At 36.3% G+C, this 17,408-nt stretch overlaps 1 protein-coding gene across 1 annotated transcript in view; it reads right to left on the bottom strand.

Annotated features, from left to right (window-relative positions):
* The window catches only part of LOC117338400, a 58,956-nt gene extending 42,243 nt beyond the window's left edge, over window positions 1–16,713 (bottom strand). Inside the window, exon 1 of the mRNA XM_033899749.1 lies at window positions 16,124–16,713. Coding sequence (XP_033755640.1) covers window positions 16,124–16,138 — 15 coding nt within the window. The 5' untranslated portion in view covers window positions 16,139–16,713. The remainder of the gene's footprint in view (window positions 1–16,123) is intronic.
* Window positions 16,714–17,408: the final 695 nt, after the last annotated feature.

Below are 17,408 nucleotides of genomic sequence, written 5' to 3'. Positions count from 1 at the left end.
TCGCCCGCTAAATACCTGAACATAAGTTGGCTTAAAGTAATTCAGTGATATGAGTACTGTGGCTATCGGATCTGATGAATTGACACCATGTCGGGTGGCACAAGTTGTAAGGGAATACTCTAACACTTGATGATGGCCATGACGCTTCGCCTTTGAATAGGTTATGGATTTGGATCATAGTGTTAAATGCTATTTTGACTCGAAAAGCATAATTTGTCATTGGGTTAAGACATTTTGTGCCGATTTTTTTACATGTAGAGCAATCAATTTTTTTCAAATAACAAACACACTTACTATAGACACTAACAGTACAGTAAATTAATAATGATATAAGATGTAAATGTAAATCAGTGTTGTTCCGATTATGTATGAGATTCATACATATTCATACCTACCCACGTCATCAGACTTGTTTACGGGTTCTGGTTAACAAACAAGTAGCTATTTCTGCTTCATTAGCTTGAACAATTGACCAGTACTACAGGAGTGAGACTGGTCGATACATGTACAACCTTTTGAATGCAATAGTGCCAACATGCTTTCCCGCAGCAAATCATTTTAACTAGTTGCATGGGAGTCAGTTCGGCAGAATAAGGGCCTCTGTACGTTACCAAACAGCAGCTTTATATTTACTGATGTAAAGATAGAGGTCATTGTTGACCTGGAAACCGAATTCTGTCCTACCAACAAAAGAAAGACGGATCGACATTCTTCTAAAACGATCAATGAACTGTAGCCCATTGTATGCTGGTAACTTCGAGAAATCTGCCTACATATGAAGCTGTTTGGCATAAACATAATGATAGTTATGTCCACGTTTGCGTATGCAAATCGGTGTGATTGAAGAAGAGTCGTTTAGGACCTGTCAATAGATTTTATTTAGACGTATTTCTGACAGCTGCAATGTCTCCCGATATTGAAACACCAGAGAAATATTACCCGACGTCTAAGAGTAAAAATCTCCAATGTCCCCTAAAATAGAAACACTGGAGAAATCTTACCCGACGTCTCAAATGTCCCCTGATATAGAAACACCAGAGAAATCTGACCCGACGTCTCCAATGTTCTCCGATATAGAAACATCAAAGAAATCTGACCCGACGTCTCAAATGTCCCCTGATATAGAAACACCAGAGAAATCTGACCCGACGTCTCAAATGTCCCCTGATATAGAAACACCAGAGAAATCTTACCCGACGTCTCCAATGTCTCCCGATATTGAAACACCAGAGAAATATTACCCGACGTCTATGAGTAAAAATCTCCAATGTCCAAATCTCCAATGTCCCCTGATATTGAAACACCAGAGAAATCTTACCCGACGTCTCCAAGGTCTCCCGATATTGAAACACCAGAGAAATATTACCCGACGTCTATGAGTAAAAATCTCCAATGTCCCCTGATATTGAAACACCAGAGAAATCTGACCCGACGTCTCAAATGTCCCGATATAGAAACACCGGAGAAATCTTACCCCACGTCTCTAATATCCCCTGATATAGAAACACGAGAGAAATTTTACCCGACGTCTGTTGGAAAAGGGCCAAGACTTGATATCATACGAATGAGATTTTTTTTAGTTTCGTAAAAGCATACGAAATATTACTCATAATAGTGCGACTTGTCACAGGAAACGTTAAAAAAATAAATGATTGTCCATATTGTTGCTAAGAATTACAAAAAAAGCCTTCTCTTCCGCTCACGAAGACCTCATTTAATTAATTTTTGCAACTATCACAAAAAAACCAACAGTTTAAAGAACTGGCCAATTGTTCCTTTTGTAGGCTTAATCGTATATTTCCTAATCGAAATGCCACGGGTACCACATTACAACCTGTGAAACTCATGAATACAAAATAGCTTAGGGAATTACAAACGTGGCCGTCGCAATATCATTTGCACACCCAGATATATTTTATGTGTCAATGCCGATAACAATGCTATTTGAATAAAACTCAAGGCAGTCGGTAATGTCCTTGTTGTTAGACTACATATCACGCAATCACGCAGTCTTTTTTTTCAATTTGACTAGCCACGAACGTTTGCATTTCAGTCTCCATTGCCATGCATCTGAGTTGTAATGAAATACAGTGTTTAACTCGAAATACTTCAATCCTTTTTTCAAATGATATCACATATTTCAAAATGAAATCTCTGTTGCGATCCAATATCGTCTGTTATGAAGTACGTGTATAAAGCCGTATTACATTAAACAGAATTACAGTGGGCACGGATGCTTTTCTATTTTGTCCCTATTTAAACATTTTTCGTCACCTATCTCTCGATCAATATTATCGACTAAATGGTGTTTATAATGAATTCAAATATTCTTAAGTATATATCTCATATTGGTTTGGCATCCACCATTTTGGTAAAAGTGTATATAAATATTGGTTCTCTTATGAATATATAACTACTTTCTTCTTATCTGATCTTTTCGTCAAAAATGAATATTTACATTTATCTGGCATTGTCACTATATAGTATGTTTGAGAGCTCTGGCATTGATGTACGTTTAAATGCCATCCATCACGCGCTACACTTATCAGCGCATTAATACAAAACAGACCAGAACTACAATATCCAGGATAATTAAGTTTAACGACTAATTATTTGTCTACATTATTTGTTATGAAAAATATGCCATTTGCGAATTACGTTGATAATAAAATGATTAATGAAATTGAGGTTTTTTATCAATTTTTCCATGTACTATTTTGTTCGCCAAAAAGCACGCGACCATGTTCCGGCTGTTACAACGACTGACAAAAAATCTGCTGACTTTCAGTTAGGCGGGAATTGTGAATTCTAAATATGAAATATAGCATTTAGAAAAAAAAGTAAAAGGAATGTAAATATAAGCTTTGAACTGTTTTTATGGTATTTATGATCTATTTGAATGCCAGAGCCTTGCAAGCAAACAAATCATAATGTGCTGGCTTGCAAAGCTCAGGCATTCAAATAGATCATAAATACCATACAAAAACATTTCAATGCTTAACTGATTTTGCTCTAACGAATTTCAAAGAAGAAACTTTAAACAAAAATTTGTGAAACATGAATGAAACACTTACGAGAAATATTAATAACAACTTCAATTGCTAAAATTACAGATCGCTGCCTATACTTCCTTTCGTTTTTCTTTCTTAGCTGATCACACACACGCATGACAATTATCCTTCAAAAAACCTGAAACTTTCAAACTTCAAAATAACAATATGTTCGTCATTTTATTTTTTAGCCTTTCGAATCGGTCGTGCAAAACACAACTGCCTTAATCCAAGACTACCGCTTGTCGGTTATTTTGTATTGCCGATCAGTCTCCTGTCCGGTAGGTAGGTAAGAAGTGACTAAATCTAGGATCTTATCTTTACTCATTCTAACAACTGTCCTCTGACAATGCCTCAGTTTTGGTCTTTAGTTGAACGTGCACCCCTTTGAGGAAGGTTCGAGCTCTGTCCAATGGCCAAGACATAACAGAGTCTATTGAAATAGTATTTGCTACTTCTACTTAACGGTCAGCATTTTGAGGCTGAGTCGACTAGTTCGCGTGTTGTCAGTATATTGTGACCGGGTGGGGTATAACGCTGGGTGTCTTCTGCAGTATACTTCAGAGACGTTAAACGATACTAATTCAAAATAAACCGATCAGTCTCAAAATCAAACATGTCCAATCAGAAAAACGATATACGTCACTGTGATAAGTAAAGGCTATCACTTCAGAACTACTCATGTTTTGTACCTGTCTGTTTGTTAGGTTTATCGCCCCGTTAACAGCTACTGTCATTTTAGGCGGGGTCCCCTTGTAGTAGTCAGTAACTACCGCAGGCTATCCAGCATTTAGGGTAAAGTGTCTTGCCAAAGGACACAACTGCGATAGCACCGACCGACCCGTTTCTTAGATGCCATAGAAACACATAACGTCACTGGTAGGGAGCGTGAAACCATATACATCGGATCGTCATCTGAGGTTACGTGAGCGGCGCTTTAACCGACTGAGCTATTACGGCCCTTATTTGTTCCAAAATAACACAACTCTAAGGTAATGTTATTAAACATGAATAAATTACTTAAAGCAGCCTGGTCCAAATCAATTTTAAAAACGTGTATTAAATCTTCAAAATAGAAGTTAGACATACAGGTCTACAAGGCCTCTTGTTCGAAATAGGATTGCAATAAAACAATGATAATATTATCAATCTTGCAATATTCGAAACATAAACCACAAAACCTGTCTAGAAACCATGACAGCAACATATCAATATCGTCGACGCTCAGTGATATCACATGTCTGCTGATACTCCTATTAAACAATATACGTGGAACGTCTACAAGATACACCGGCATTAGCCACGACAATCCACTTTCGGATCGATAATCCATAATTGGCAATCAGGCCCATGAAGATTACAAAGCTTTTAGCAAATGTATCGGCTACCTTTAATCGAATACTGTCCACCTTGGGATTTATTCAATATCTGAGTACGTATATCGTCATAATAAGTTATAAACAAGTTTATGTATATAGATTAGCTAACTCTGCATTTGTCGAGGTCGATATCAAATCATACCCGTCTACGAGACCGACGCGGACAAGAGGTGTTGAAAAAAACGTTATCTCTGACGTAACGTCCATGATGATAAACATATTTATTATTAGTTTCTAAGAAAAAAGATGATCTCAATTGAAATAAAGGTGTACTTTAAGACACCGAAAACAGTATCAAATCCATTTTCTTATTGCTTTTTATTTAATTTCAAATCCCAAAAATATGATTTTTTTTTATATAATAACGTCATATTATGTAATCATTTAGTGTGCGAACTGCAAGCGTGTTGCGAGTGTGCTTGTATTGTTTTGGAGACTTTGTTATGTTCGTGTTTGTCTTCTTGTGGTAGCGCGGATCTTACGCCTACGTTGTAGTACTACCTCACAGAAGCATACTGCCAAAGACAGCCAGCAGGGCATACCACTCCGTCACAGTATACTGACAGCGGACGCATGTGGGTTAATGTTGCGTCCCGTTTTGTTGCTCATTAGTGTATTCATGTAAAATATACATTGTTGTACATTGTTGCAACTTGTACATTCCAATGACGTCACATTGTTTACAGGTCCCGCGTTGTGTCTGCACTGCATGGCACGAAGGCTTCATTCGGTGTTTTTTAGTTTTTTTGTTAGTTTTCTGATAATTCAATTGATCAGGTATGATTAAACAACCCCAATCAATATGAGGTGTGAATGTAATTTTAAGTTTAAACGGCATGTTGCGAAAAATAATTCAACTTTCACTTTGTCAGTGCATTCGTGATCGCAGCTTCGATCGGCTGTCATGGCAACGACGAGGACGGTGGTTTTATCACAGTGACGAATTTACAAACTTGCATGTATACAGCCGAAAACTTCTAACTTTACCTTATGTCTTTGGAAATCATCTGTAAATAATTAATTGAATTAATTACGATCCATTGCATTCGTTTATTAACGTTTGTTCGTTTCTATATGCCGATTTCGATGCTTAAAACACTGAAGAGTTCCAATATTGGAGAATGAACATTAACACTTGCTTTATGAATCGTCCTAGAGCACCCGACTACCCTAAATCAATACTTATGAAACAGGTAAGAGCGTGAAGGTAATTGTATGAGAACAACGAAAAGTGCTGTACATTCTTACGAAAATGATCAACATCGTCAAAATTACTTAAAAAGAAGTCAATTAATCGGCACTTCTTCAACTAACACCAGTTTATAACGCCGTTATGTAACCATACTTGAATAAATAGAAGAGAAGAATGTACAGCACTTTTTCTCGGTTTCTTAGCACGATGAATAAGTGTATCATATTTGTTTGTACGACAAAATACGTTGGTCGGGTGCTCTGGCCATATTTACCGACCAAGTGTTAATGTAGTCCTTCGTGCCGGTCACGTGACCACGCGAGATCACGAGGAACGACGAAAACATCCCGATAAAGACGTTGGACACCTAACATTAAAATCCGATCAAGAAAACAAACAGAACTAACCGGGAAATCATTAAATATTGAATTTATATTAAAACAGGACGTTTTTTGTTCTTTTTAATTATAAATGCAACATTAACCCACATGCGGACGAACCAGTCATTCCACTCCCCACTAGAGGCCCAGTCTGAGCTCTAACATATTTCATTAAAAAAAGTCTGCCATCAAATTCTGAAAATCTTTAGTTTGAATTTAATTCCGAAGGCTAATCAAGAAATTATGCTCAAAGAAGTAGTTTCCCTTATCAAACTAAAATCAATTTTATCCCCTCCCTAGAGGGAAACGTGACACCCCAGGATCACAATGGGTTTCTTAAGTACAGCACCTGAAGACATTCGCTTAATGAAGAGTATTTGATTTCATATTTTGAATCTTGAAAATTTGAAATTTGAGTTAATTTTTTTCTCAATTTCGCTCTGCCCCTTAGGCCCCAGGGGTTGAGGCCCATATGATTCAAAAATGTGGTTGATCTTTGGCCATGCTCGAATTCTGCATAATTTCATTTACATGCTCCAGGAATGTTTTGGAAGAAGTTGGAGATGTTAATTGTCGTATGACGATAGAAAAGGCGATTAAAATAGGCCACTTCATACTTCGACTCCGGTGACCTAAAAATGCAGAGTTTGAAATGACATTATACGTTTGCTGCTTGCTATTTGCGTCAAATAATTTTGTTAAGTGGAAATCTGTTCTGGTGGCCTGCATGTAAATGTTGATCACCATTCCAGGTAAAGGACAATACTCGGTCATCATTTAAATAGCAATGGATGGAACAGTGCAAACTTGATTATATACATTTTTCCAGAACTCGACAACTCGGTTGAAAATGGAAGCTAATTAGAAAGAAATAATGTTTCGAAATGTTAGATGAGATTCCACATTTCTTCATCACTTACCAAAAAAGCAATGGGCAGTATGTACAATTCTTAGTACCTATCAGCCGGGCAGCGTCCTAAGGTATGGGATTTCATTGAAGTTGCATTGAAGCAGCGTTCAACAGCATAGCCTCCGTAGGGAGAAACATACAAAATATAGCCAAAAACAAACTTGTTTGTACTTAGTTGTATCCTTCATAATAGAGACAATGGTGTTACCTTTTGAGAAAACACCACTATAGCGTTCGAATTTGTGTCGACACTAAACAGAGAAGGAAAGAGCGAGCGAGAGAAAGAGAGAGAGCGAGCGAGAGAAAGAGAGAGAGCGGGGGAAATCATCAGCATACGTTGGTTTGGTTTATTTTGTTTAACGTCCTATTAACAGCAAAGGTCATTTAGAGACGGCCTCCCGTGCGTGCGACATGTATGCGTGTGGTGAGTGCGTATGTGTGTTTTGGGAGCCTGCAGTATGTTCGTGTTAAGTCTCCTTGTGATAGGCCGGAACTTTTGCCGATTTATAGTGCTATCTCACTGAAGCATACTGCCAAATACACCCAGCAGCACACCCCGCCCGCTCACATTATACTGACAACGGGCGAACTAGTCGTCCCACTCCAAATATGCTGAGCGCTAAGCAGGAGTAGCAACTACCATTTTTAGAGACTCTGGTATGTCTCGGCTAGGGGACAGAACCCAAAACCTTCCGCAGATCAGCATGCGTAAAATGACGGATGTTCACAAGCTTCTACAAGCACTAAATGCAAAAAATGACTGCACATACTTCGCATCAATAACAAGAAGTGTGGTCGCGTAAAAGAAGAAAGTCTTAATATGATAATGCCATCTATAACAAAGCAGTCTCTTCAGATCTGTGAATGTTGACGATCGCGTGCAGTTCTGATGATGCATCAAAGTGTCTGCAATGGACAAAGCACAATTTTACATAAGAGGCATTAGGAGAAATATCTCTTTAGATTTCAATCTTTACACGCTGAATCTTCCAGACAAGGGTACTAGACTGGACATCAAGATGCATATTTCCGGATCGGCAATAAAAACAATACTAGGGCATATATCCAATTCCACGATAAACATAAAAAATCAATTTCCTCCGGTCGAGATGAGTATCTGCTGTCGTTAGACGCATGTGTGCACAGGTATACTGCATCCTATCATGACAAATTGAATTCATTTTTTATTTCACTGTCATCCGTTTTAACGCATTCCGACATGATCATTTACTTGTACATCTACCCATGCTGTATTTGTAAGTTTATTGTGCAGAACCACATATTTTTCCATTATCTTCAATTTCGAGGGTATATAAGAGACCAACGTTGAAACGTCTGTGTTGAAACGATAACGATCTTGAAATGATCCAGTCGTTTCTCGCTGCTTTCGTTCCCTGCTTTGTTAGGTGTAAGGATTCATTAGAGGCGATTAAATTTCGGATCATTTCTTTTCTCTGATATTTTCTTCTTCCTGATGTCTCCCTTGGCACCACAGTATGTATTATAAAACCGACATCAGAATCGCGCTATCACAAGAAGTCAAACACGAACATACTACAGCGTCACCAAACATACATTTCACGCATGCATTGACATAGGTATTGATCGGAAGTTAAACAATACAATACTTAACCTTAGCAATGCCCTGTTCTTTGCATTCGGTTGATCGCTCTGTGTTTTGATCAAGTCTTTTGGTTCTGTCCCCTTGTCGATTCAGGGCGACAGAACAGGGCGACAGAACCCAAAGTCTCACAAGGGCCAAATATGAGACAGGGCGGCCTCGGCCTCGTGGACGCAAAACCGCAACCCAAACTAGAAACCTGGCACATCAGAGTGGACAATGATCCTACTCTTTACTAAAGTTTTATGTTGAAATTAAATTGAAGTGTTGTCAATTGATACTCTTAACGTTTTATCATTGACTGATGACTACCAACTTTCAAGCAATTTGAGGAACCTGATTATTGACACTGTGAAGGGTTTGTGAGGCCTATTGTACACAATCTTTTTATTTCATATAAATTGTCAAATGTAACTGATGTTAACATAAAATATGCATAAATGAAATTCATTAAACTTTCATTAATAGTGTTTATAGCAACGGGCAGGCAACTGGTTATTGTAGGCCTCCCGCCTCCCGATGTAGGGTCTTGACAAATAAACGAATCCATCTTGATTATTTCTCCTAGATACATTCAAAATATGAAATCTCTGTTACTGATTTTATCACACAAATCTTTACTGCGGGTAACATATACTGTGTTTACAAATGCCGATTGTTCTATTGTGGTAACTCGTTTTGAATTTTACCTTATAGAGCACATGGTGATTTTTGTAATTTCTCACTCTAAATAGCAAGTTTCCATAGTTTCCGCCCTACAATTATTTTGTATTTGTTCGTTCGTCTCTACCGACTTCCATAATGTGACCTTGTATTTGTGCGGTTATTGAGCTTCATACGCTATTCTGATTATCGCCTGTGCACGCTGTTAGATCAAAGCGTCGTGTTGATCGTGTTTCATGATTATGAAAGCGATATCACCCAGATGCTTGCTTGAACGCCTAGCGTGTTCTCGCAGTTGATTACAGATAACGAATCTAGAATCTACAAATATGGAGACCTCAAACAGAGCCGACTCTCTTGAACCAATCTTTTGTTTTAAGATCTTTTGTTATGATATATGGGTAGTCCTTTATATATTTATGTAATAGGAAAGCTTCAAGCTAAAATACTAATTCAATGATTTTTTTTACATCCGGGTATATCGCAAATTTGTATCTTTAAAACGGTGTTTAATGTTCGGCTTGGTACTGTTTTATGTCAGATTAACGTAATATTTAAGGAAGGTGGCTACTTGAATGGGACCACTATTTGGTGCAACATGCACCATTTCAATGAAATACATAACGTCCACAGTGGCACAATTTATGTACTGATTATAACAGTTATATTGTGTAAAATATCATATATCAATATACATATCGGAATCCGGGTGACCAATAAACCGTATGACCGTCGGGGGCGGGGGATATATCACTGGAAAAATAATCATTGTTCAATTGCATGTAGCGACCACGCACAAAGAAATTCGAAATTATTGATTCAAAAATTAAAAAAAAAATACGGCAAAATCGCTGAAAAGATAGAGAAAATATTTTTAAAAATGTAATCCCGAATTGGTAACTGCATAAAGTGGAGACATTATGGTTTCAGACAAGTGTCATAATTGGTTTGGGACTATTTTGACAGGGAAAGAGTCTCCTCGCTTCCCGGAAATGACAATGGTAATTCGGTTTTTGACGTTAAATTAATGAGAGCATTGCCGTGGACGTGCCCCTGTCGTGTTGGTGATAGAAATGTCCCTGCGGTGCTGTCACAGACACGTGTAAAGCCTGGGTTTAGGGAACAAAACGTCCCTTCATGTAAAGTACAGAATTAACGGGGGGAAACAGGAATAGTTTTAGGGTTTTCCCCTCCGGGCACGATGGCTATCAATCACGATTTGTTTTGTACAATGTTTAACGTTCTCGCTATAATTGGCGACTTATTAAGGCGGATGTCAAGGAGACACCGACAAAAGCAAACAATGCAAAAAGTGAAAGAGCCCAGAAGAAAGACAAAGGGAGGATAAAGTCCAACTGGGTCTATATCGCGTATATGATTTACAGGTTAGGAAATTACTGGAAAACCTAATTCATCGTTTTCTAGACCTCTAGAAGCAGTGTTTAGGTTAGGTATTATTATATAATGATCTATCAATATCTACGACATTTACAGGAACTTCCTTCCATGTTAGCGAGGGGCAGGATAACATTTCTGTACAAAGGTAGATGGTTTTAGTCCCCATCATAAAATGGGGACAGCGGAAACAATTCGTCCTATTCCTAGAGTACATATACATATTGGATATACATTGCATTGTACATGCAAAAAATGAGCTAAAAAAGGGGGGGGGGGAACAAAAATGTAATCATACAAGCATACCTGGTGAGTTACTTGCTGGTATAGTTTCGTTTCTTCTTGTTTAACGTCCTCCAAACAGCTATGGTCATTTAAGGACGGCATTCTCGTGCATGCGTGTGTAATTTTTTGGAGGCTGTGGTATTTTGGTATTTGTATGTTTATGATAGCGCGGAACTGATATCGACCCTAGAAAGCTGAGTGTTAAGTAGGAGTAGAGTGTCTGGGCCAGGGGACAGAGTCCAAAGCCTCCCGCACAGGGCCGAACCCTCAATTAGAGGCCAAAGTGAGGAAGTGTCAAGAATAGGAAGAGAAAGTTTTTTTAGAAAGAGAAAATATATCCTCAATGTAATTGCCTAATATGATCATACAATGGGGGGAAGGAGGTACATTTTTACGCCCTACCTGCAGGGCTGTACGAGAGTAATTACGCAGAAGTAGTCGTTAATGTATTTGAACCCATCTTGATGTTCGTGTTAGGTTATTAAATAAGTTCTTAACAATTTGGCTATATTTCTTAAGATTTTAGTAATCTGTCATGATGACACAGTGTATTGAAACGCGCAAAGGCATTAAAACATACTTTTCCAATTCAAACCATTCAGTTATATAAACATTAAATATGTATAATGGTGTTTTGGGGGTGTGGGTGTGTTTTTTTAGTTGGTTTGTTTGGGGAGGGGAGTCGTGAATTAGCACGAAGATGCAAAATTTCTTTTAAAACGGTAAATTCTCTGACGTGCGAGTGCATCGTTATAACCCAAAATCGTATTGAATCCCAAGCTGATAGAATAATCGCTTGCACAATTTGTCTGCTATTCATAGTGTACAAAAGGTATTTTGTCGATTTTAGCATTGTCATTGACCTAAAAGTGTCGATAATGGGTAAAGAAGGATATTGCATGCCATAGACGAATTCTGCCGCATTAATCCTTAGGAAATTTTATATTGATTTTCTTATCTTGATGTGCTTTTTAGTAACTGAAATTAGTCACGTGGCGATTATACCACGTGGTTGAAGAAGGATAGCCAAAACTGAAGTTTTCATTGGATATGTTCAATTCTTTAGCAGTTAAACATGTTTGTACCATAAACAATGTTGTTTTCCGTTTGATGATTCTATTTAATTTCAACGATAACGACTTTGAAAATCACTTAATATAATATAAGTCGTTATGTCCAAGAAACCTTGTATATGAATGCATTACACTTATCTGTAACTAGAATTGTTTTTCTTATTACATACAGGAAAGGACAATAGGTTCAATACACTATTGATTGAATATTGCTCATAAAATAGCTTCAAACCAAAGAGAATGATGGTTCTCACATCCTTTATATGGTTACCCATCGTTTCCTAGGAAAACGATAACTCAATCTCAAACAGGTTGTCAAGACAGCTGACACGCGCTATATGACGCTGCTCACAATAACGTAAAGTCTTCATGTACGTTAGGTAACCATGTCAAAAGTTATGACGCCATCGATTTGTCAATTTTGACCCACATTCCAAGGAGCATTGAAGATGACGCGATGAAAAACTTTCATAAAACTTACATTTGCTTACAAGTATGTGAGAAAATAATTAGACTTGGGTCTGTTTCACGAAGAAGTATATCTCAACCCTCGTGTAAGAGTTTGACTGGCCAGCACTCGGCAAGTATCGTGCACTCTTACACTCAAATTGAAATATCCCTGTCTACAGACCCACCCATGTTGAATCTAATTGATACATGCATATTTTAAAGAGTTTTCTTTGACAAAGAACAGTTCCAGCAGGTTTCATGTCTTAATTTCAACAACGAATGGCTACCTCATCGTATTTAAGATTGTGTTTTGTTTATATTTTTGTAACGACAATATCGAAAGAAAATAATCCAATTATCACCCAGAAGATGTACGAGTGTGATCAACGTAAAATTTCCTTTGGGCTCAAGGTTCAACATCAAACAGTCATTGACAAAATATAGCTCTAAAAAGGTAAATACTAGGAAGAGAAACCAATGTCAGTAAAAACACATTTGTTTTACGGGGAATTGTCGCGCGCCGTTGATTGTCTGATATTTTAATATTGATAGTACGGTTAGAAAACGTCGATAGCAATAGGTTATTTGTCAGTTTCTGTTGATATTCAAAGAAGTTTGTTTAAGTTAAATGTTACAAAAATATAACAGAACAGTTGATTAACTTTTGCTTAGTATGTTGATACCTTAGTACATATCTTATCTAAAACTAAAATAATTTCAAACAAATTGAACTTATCAATTTATTGATAACTTTCTATATGCGAAAAGTTACCCATAAAATAATAATGAAATGTTTAAAGATGAATTTATAGAAATATCGGTAGTTATATATTGCATAGGAAATATTTAATTTATTGCAAAACGATTTCACCAAATTTACGTCTTATTGTAAGATGAACTAATAAATATCAATGAAGATCTTCAGGATACATCTTTCCATACACTAAAAAAATAAAAATAATTTTGTTTAGTATTCATTTTAGGTAAAATATCAACATATTTGTAAAGACAATAGCGTCTATGTAGATGTATAAAACTGTTTTTGCTTAATGCAACCCATTTTATCTGATGCTTTCGTGAGAATCCCTCTGTATTTCTATCTCTTCCTTATATAATGTTTTGGTGTTCGGTAACGACATTTTGACATAACCCATTTTGGTATAGTTTACAAGGATGACAAAATATCGATATATTTTGCATTGAATTGCAGTGAGTGACATGCATACTACGTTGACTGTTTATGCATCACACTCCTAAAATTTAAACAATCAAATGAAGCAGTGGAAATTGAACTACATTCTCACTAGTAGCGAACACTTAATATTAAACTTAAGGTAAAGAAGAGAGCAATAATTATGTCTTTGAAGCTGAAAGCTGAAATCATTATCTGTTTTTTGAAGTGGACGCTCTATCACATCATCCGGGTACTCTGATTGCATTTAGGTTGACGTGTTTCCTTCTGTAAATTCCCTTCTAATCTGGTGTTGTTTGGCTATTAATGACCCAAACTGTCGATGGGCTGTAAAACAATACACTATTCTGATTCCTGCCACTGTAAGCGCGCTTGCGACCGGGCCAAGAAGCCATGAATACAAGTTGATATATATATATATATATCCATTAATGGATTTAAAAACATAACCTATGATTTATAGGATTTTGTTCACTAATAGGAACACATCATAGAGCAAAAAAATGAAAACGTATTCTGGCGTAAATCATTTAAACAAAACGAGTGTATTAGTTATTTTTGTGACAAAATACTCAAATAAACATACCAACAACCTACTAGAGATAATTCAATAATGAACTGATTCGCAAACGTCCATTTTAAACAGTTAACAAATAGAAAATTTGACTATTTGAAAGATGCAAGCCTGTACCAATGCATATAATTAACCATAGCCGCATGTTGATTGATGTAAGTGAGTGTACCAACATTTTTTTTCTTTTGCTGAATGTTGTTTCATCTCACGCCCCTTGTTTTACTCGCATTGGCCCTAATGACATTTGTGTGATGACGGGGCGTTTACAATGTAATAATTATAATAAAGATAAAAACATGTAAATTGTAGTTTGAATATGAAAATGATATTAATCTCACTGGGTTCTATTTTGTGCTATTTTGGAGTGTTGCTATTTTCGAATGTTGAAATCGCGAAAAATGTCCAGAATTTAACATTAACAGATGAATGTACAAACGAAACAAGATATTAACACTTTGCAAAACACTTTGCCAGTAAGATACAGTTGAGCCAAAATTAATTCAATCTAGAACTTTTAACTATTAATGATAATAAGGGCCTAAAGTGTTGCTCGAAATAGGTCGAACAAAATGTCAAAAGTTTGATTGGGAGGTGCAAAAGACTCAGAAATCTTTTTTAGTAAATTTTTTTTTTATAGTTTATTTTTAAATTTTCAAAAATATACTACTTATGTATATTCTGAACCATATCACTATTCAAGTCGAGATTATAATATTGCAGTTTTTTTTTTGCATATCATCAAATCTCAAGCACAAGTGAAGCCATTAATATTACAATTTTGCTCTAATTCAGATCAATGTTTTAATTGGTAATTTATGTCTTTTCTTCGTTCGTGATATTATATAAAAATAATAATAATAATAAAATAACAAACAAAATCTGAATTTAAAATGATTTTTTGGCAAAAAGTACTTCCAGAGAAGAAAAAATGATATTTGTTATTCGAAGCACAAGTGCGTTAGATAAAGAATAGTCTATTTAAATATTATGCGGTTTCAAATTTGTTGGAACAGAATACCAGTGTTTCAATGGTGACAAATGAGAATAGGAATGAATTTCGGAAAGCACATGGAGCGCTTGAAAAACATTAAACCAGGCCAAAATATTCATGTTGTAATTGGCAAAAGATATTCATCGATCAATACAACAAATTAATGGTGTATAATACATACAGGTTTTTGTTTTTAACATATAACTCGATGAAAAACACGTTAAAAAACAGTGTTACTAAATAAAGCAACTAATAGAACGTAGTTTTGTTTGTAAAATTAAATGTGCTTATGCAGAAAACTCTTCCTTATCATTCTTTGAATTGTACATACATCATCCATAATTGACATTTTCTGAAATACTTTTACTTAAATGGATATTTTGACGTGTTAATCTCTTTAGAAATCATTTGAAAGCGTCGTACAAAAGATACTGTAAAAGATCTTAGCACATTTCGGAACAAATTGAAGGTTAGATACAGTCGAACAAAAATGAATTATACTGCACAATACAACTGTTACGTCATTCTAGGACTTGTAAGTCAGGGACAAAACAGTGTTGATATAAGCGAAATAGGAAAACAAATAAATGCGGAGGTGCGAAAGATTCATAATTCAATAAACACGTAGATACATTAAGTAAGGACACCAATCCCTTACATTTACTAAAGCCGTACAACAAATGAAGTTCACTGATGTTCATAATAGCTTGCTGTCCATCATGATGTTAAACTAACTCATAAACGTGACAGTTTAGCCAATATTTATAAATGACATGGTTTATTATATTTACATACTCATTTATCATAGAACCTGCTATAAGGATTCTATATAATTGAAATATTTTGGAAATTTAATCGAGGTCACGCAACTTGAATAAAGATGTCATATACCATGGCGCATTAGCTATATAACAAATTATATATATATATAAATAGATATATATTAAAAAGAAGAAAAGATTACTTACATAAAATACAGCCATCCTGGATGATTGAGGTCTTCAGATAAGGTTTCCTGTTAATATGGATTAGGTAGCACGCAGAATATAAAGCATCTAACACTCCGGGTAACCAATGCACATGATTCACTTGATAGTCAGTCGTAAATTAATGTCTTCTCCTGAAGATATGTCTAGTATTATCTAGCGTGTATATTCCAGGTAAACCTCTCGCACTTACTCATAGATCAATACGATAGTTCAGCTCGTTTTAGACAAAACCATTGTATCATCCTTGTTTTTTCTTCCATGTATACCAGAGATAAAAATCGGAAGAAATTACAGGAGTTATGACTGAATAAAAAAGTGCATGTGACACCAAGAAAGAAAGTATATATCTTGGCTACACACTACATTCACTATTCATATTATCCCAGTGTATGTGCCTTATTATACAAGTATCCAGTTGTTCGGATAACGATCGCACATGTGAATAGATTCAATAACCAATGGAAACACAGCAGGTATTTTGTCGACCAAGGGATCGTTCCATATGAAGAGAAGCTGTGAAATGACCAGTCCAGACGCTATGCTAGCAGTGGCGGTATTTCCTAGCATCCGGGAGCGTGTATCCTGTATTGCTCACTCGATCGTATCCATCGGCTACCGTGCTCCAAGTCTCAACCACAATCAAGCTCAGCGTCAGTAGCCGTTCACCGATAGCTCGGGATATTTCTGTAATTAAACGTAAAACCCACAACGCCTAAGTACTCGTCAATGACAAACTAAGTAGGGAAAGAGGGACTGGAGAAAAGAGGGCGGTTAAGGGAGACACACCCAAGGTGTGTAAATACTTGTTAAGTTGGGGAGGGGAACCGGGGCAAGTATACTTTATTTAAAAATATATATCTAAATGAGTGGATTATATCAAAGAAGCACAAGAGTAAGATAATGTGATATTGAATTGAAAAGAAAGGTTGGGAACGCTAGAGAGCAACTGATTAGTAAATGTGATATGTAAGCAGTGATTGAAAAGGGGAAGATAGAGGACGAAATACATTCACCAGAGACGGTTGGTTCAGTTATTTAATTTGTTCGAAGAAACACAAATATAGACAAATACTGACAAATATCTATGTAAATCAATAGCAAAATCGTTACGCTGACCAAGAGCGTCTCCTGCACGTTACAAATAGTGTAATTACTCTGAACCGTACGCCGAATTCATACGCTTGAATAAAAGCTAGTAACTACTTTTTCATTTTGGGCAACACAAGTACAATTAGGTCGAAAATAGCCTATGTCCAAATCGCGC

The sequence above is a fragment of the Pecten maximus genome, chromosome 11, assembly GCF_902652985.1.
Source record: "Pecten maximus chromosome 11, xPecMax1.1, whole genome shotgun sequence".
Taxonomy (NCBI): domain Eukaryota; kingdom Metazoa; phylum Mollusca; class Bivalvia; order Pectinida; family Pectinidae; genus Pecten; species Pecten maximus.
This window is presented reverse-complemented; position numbering and strand designations above follow the sequence as displayed.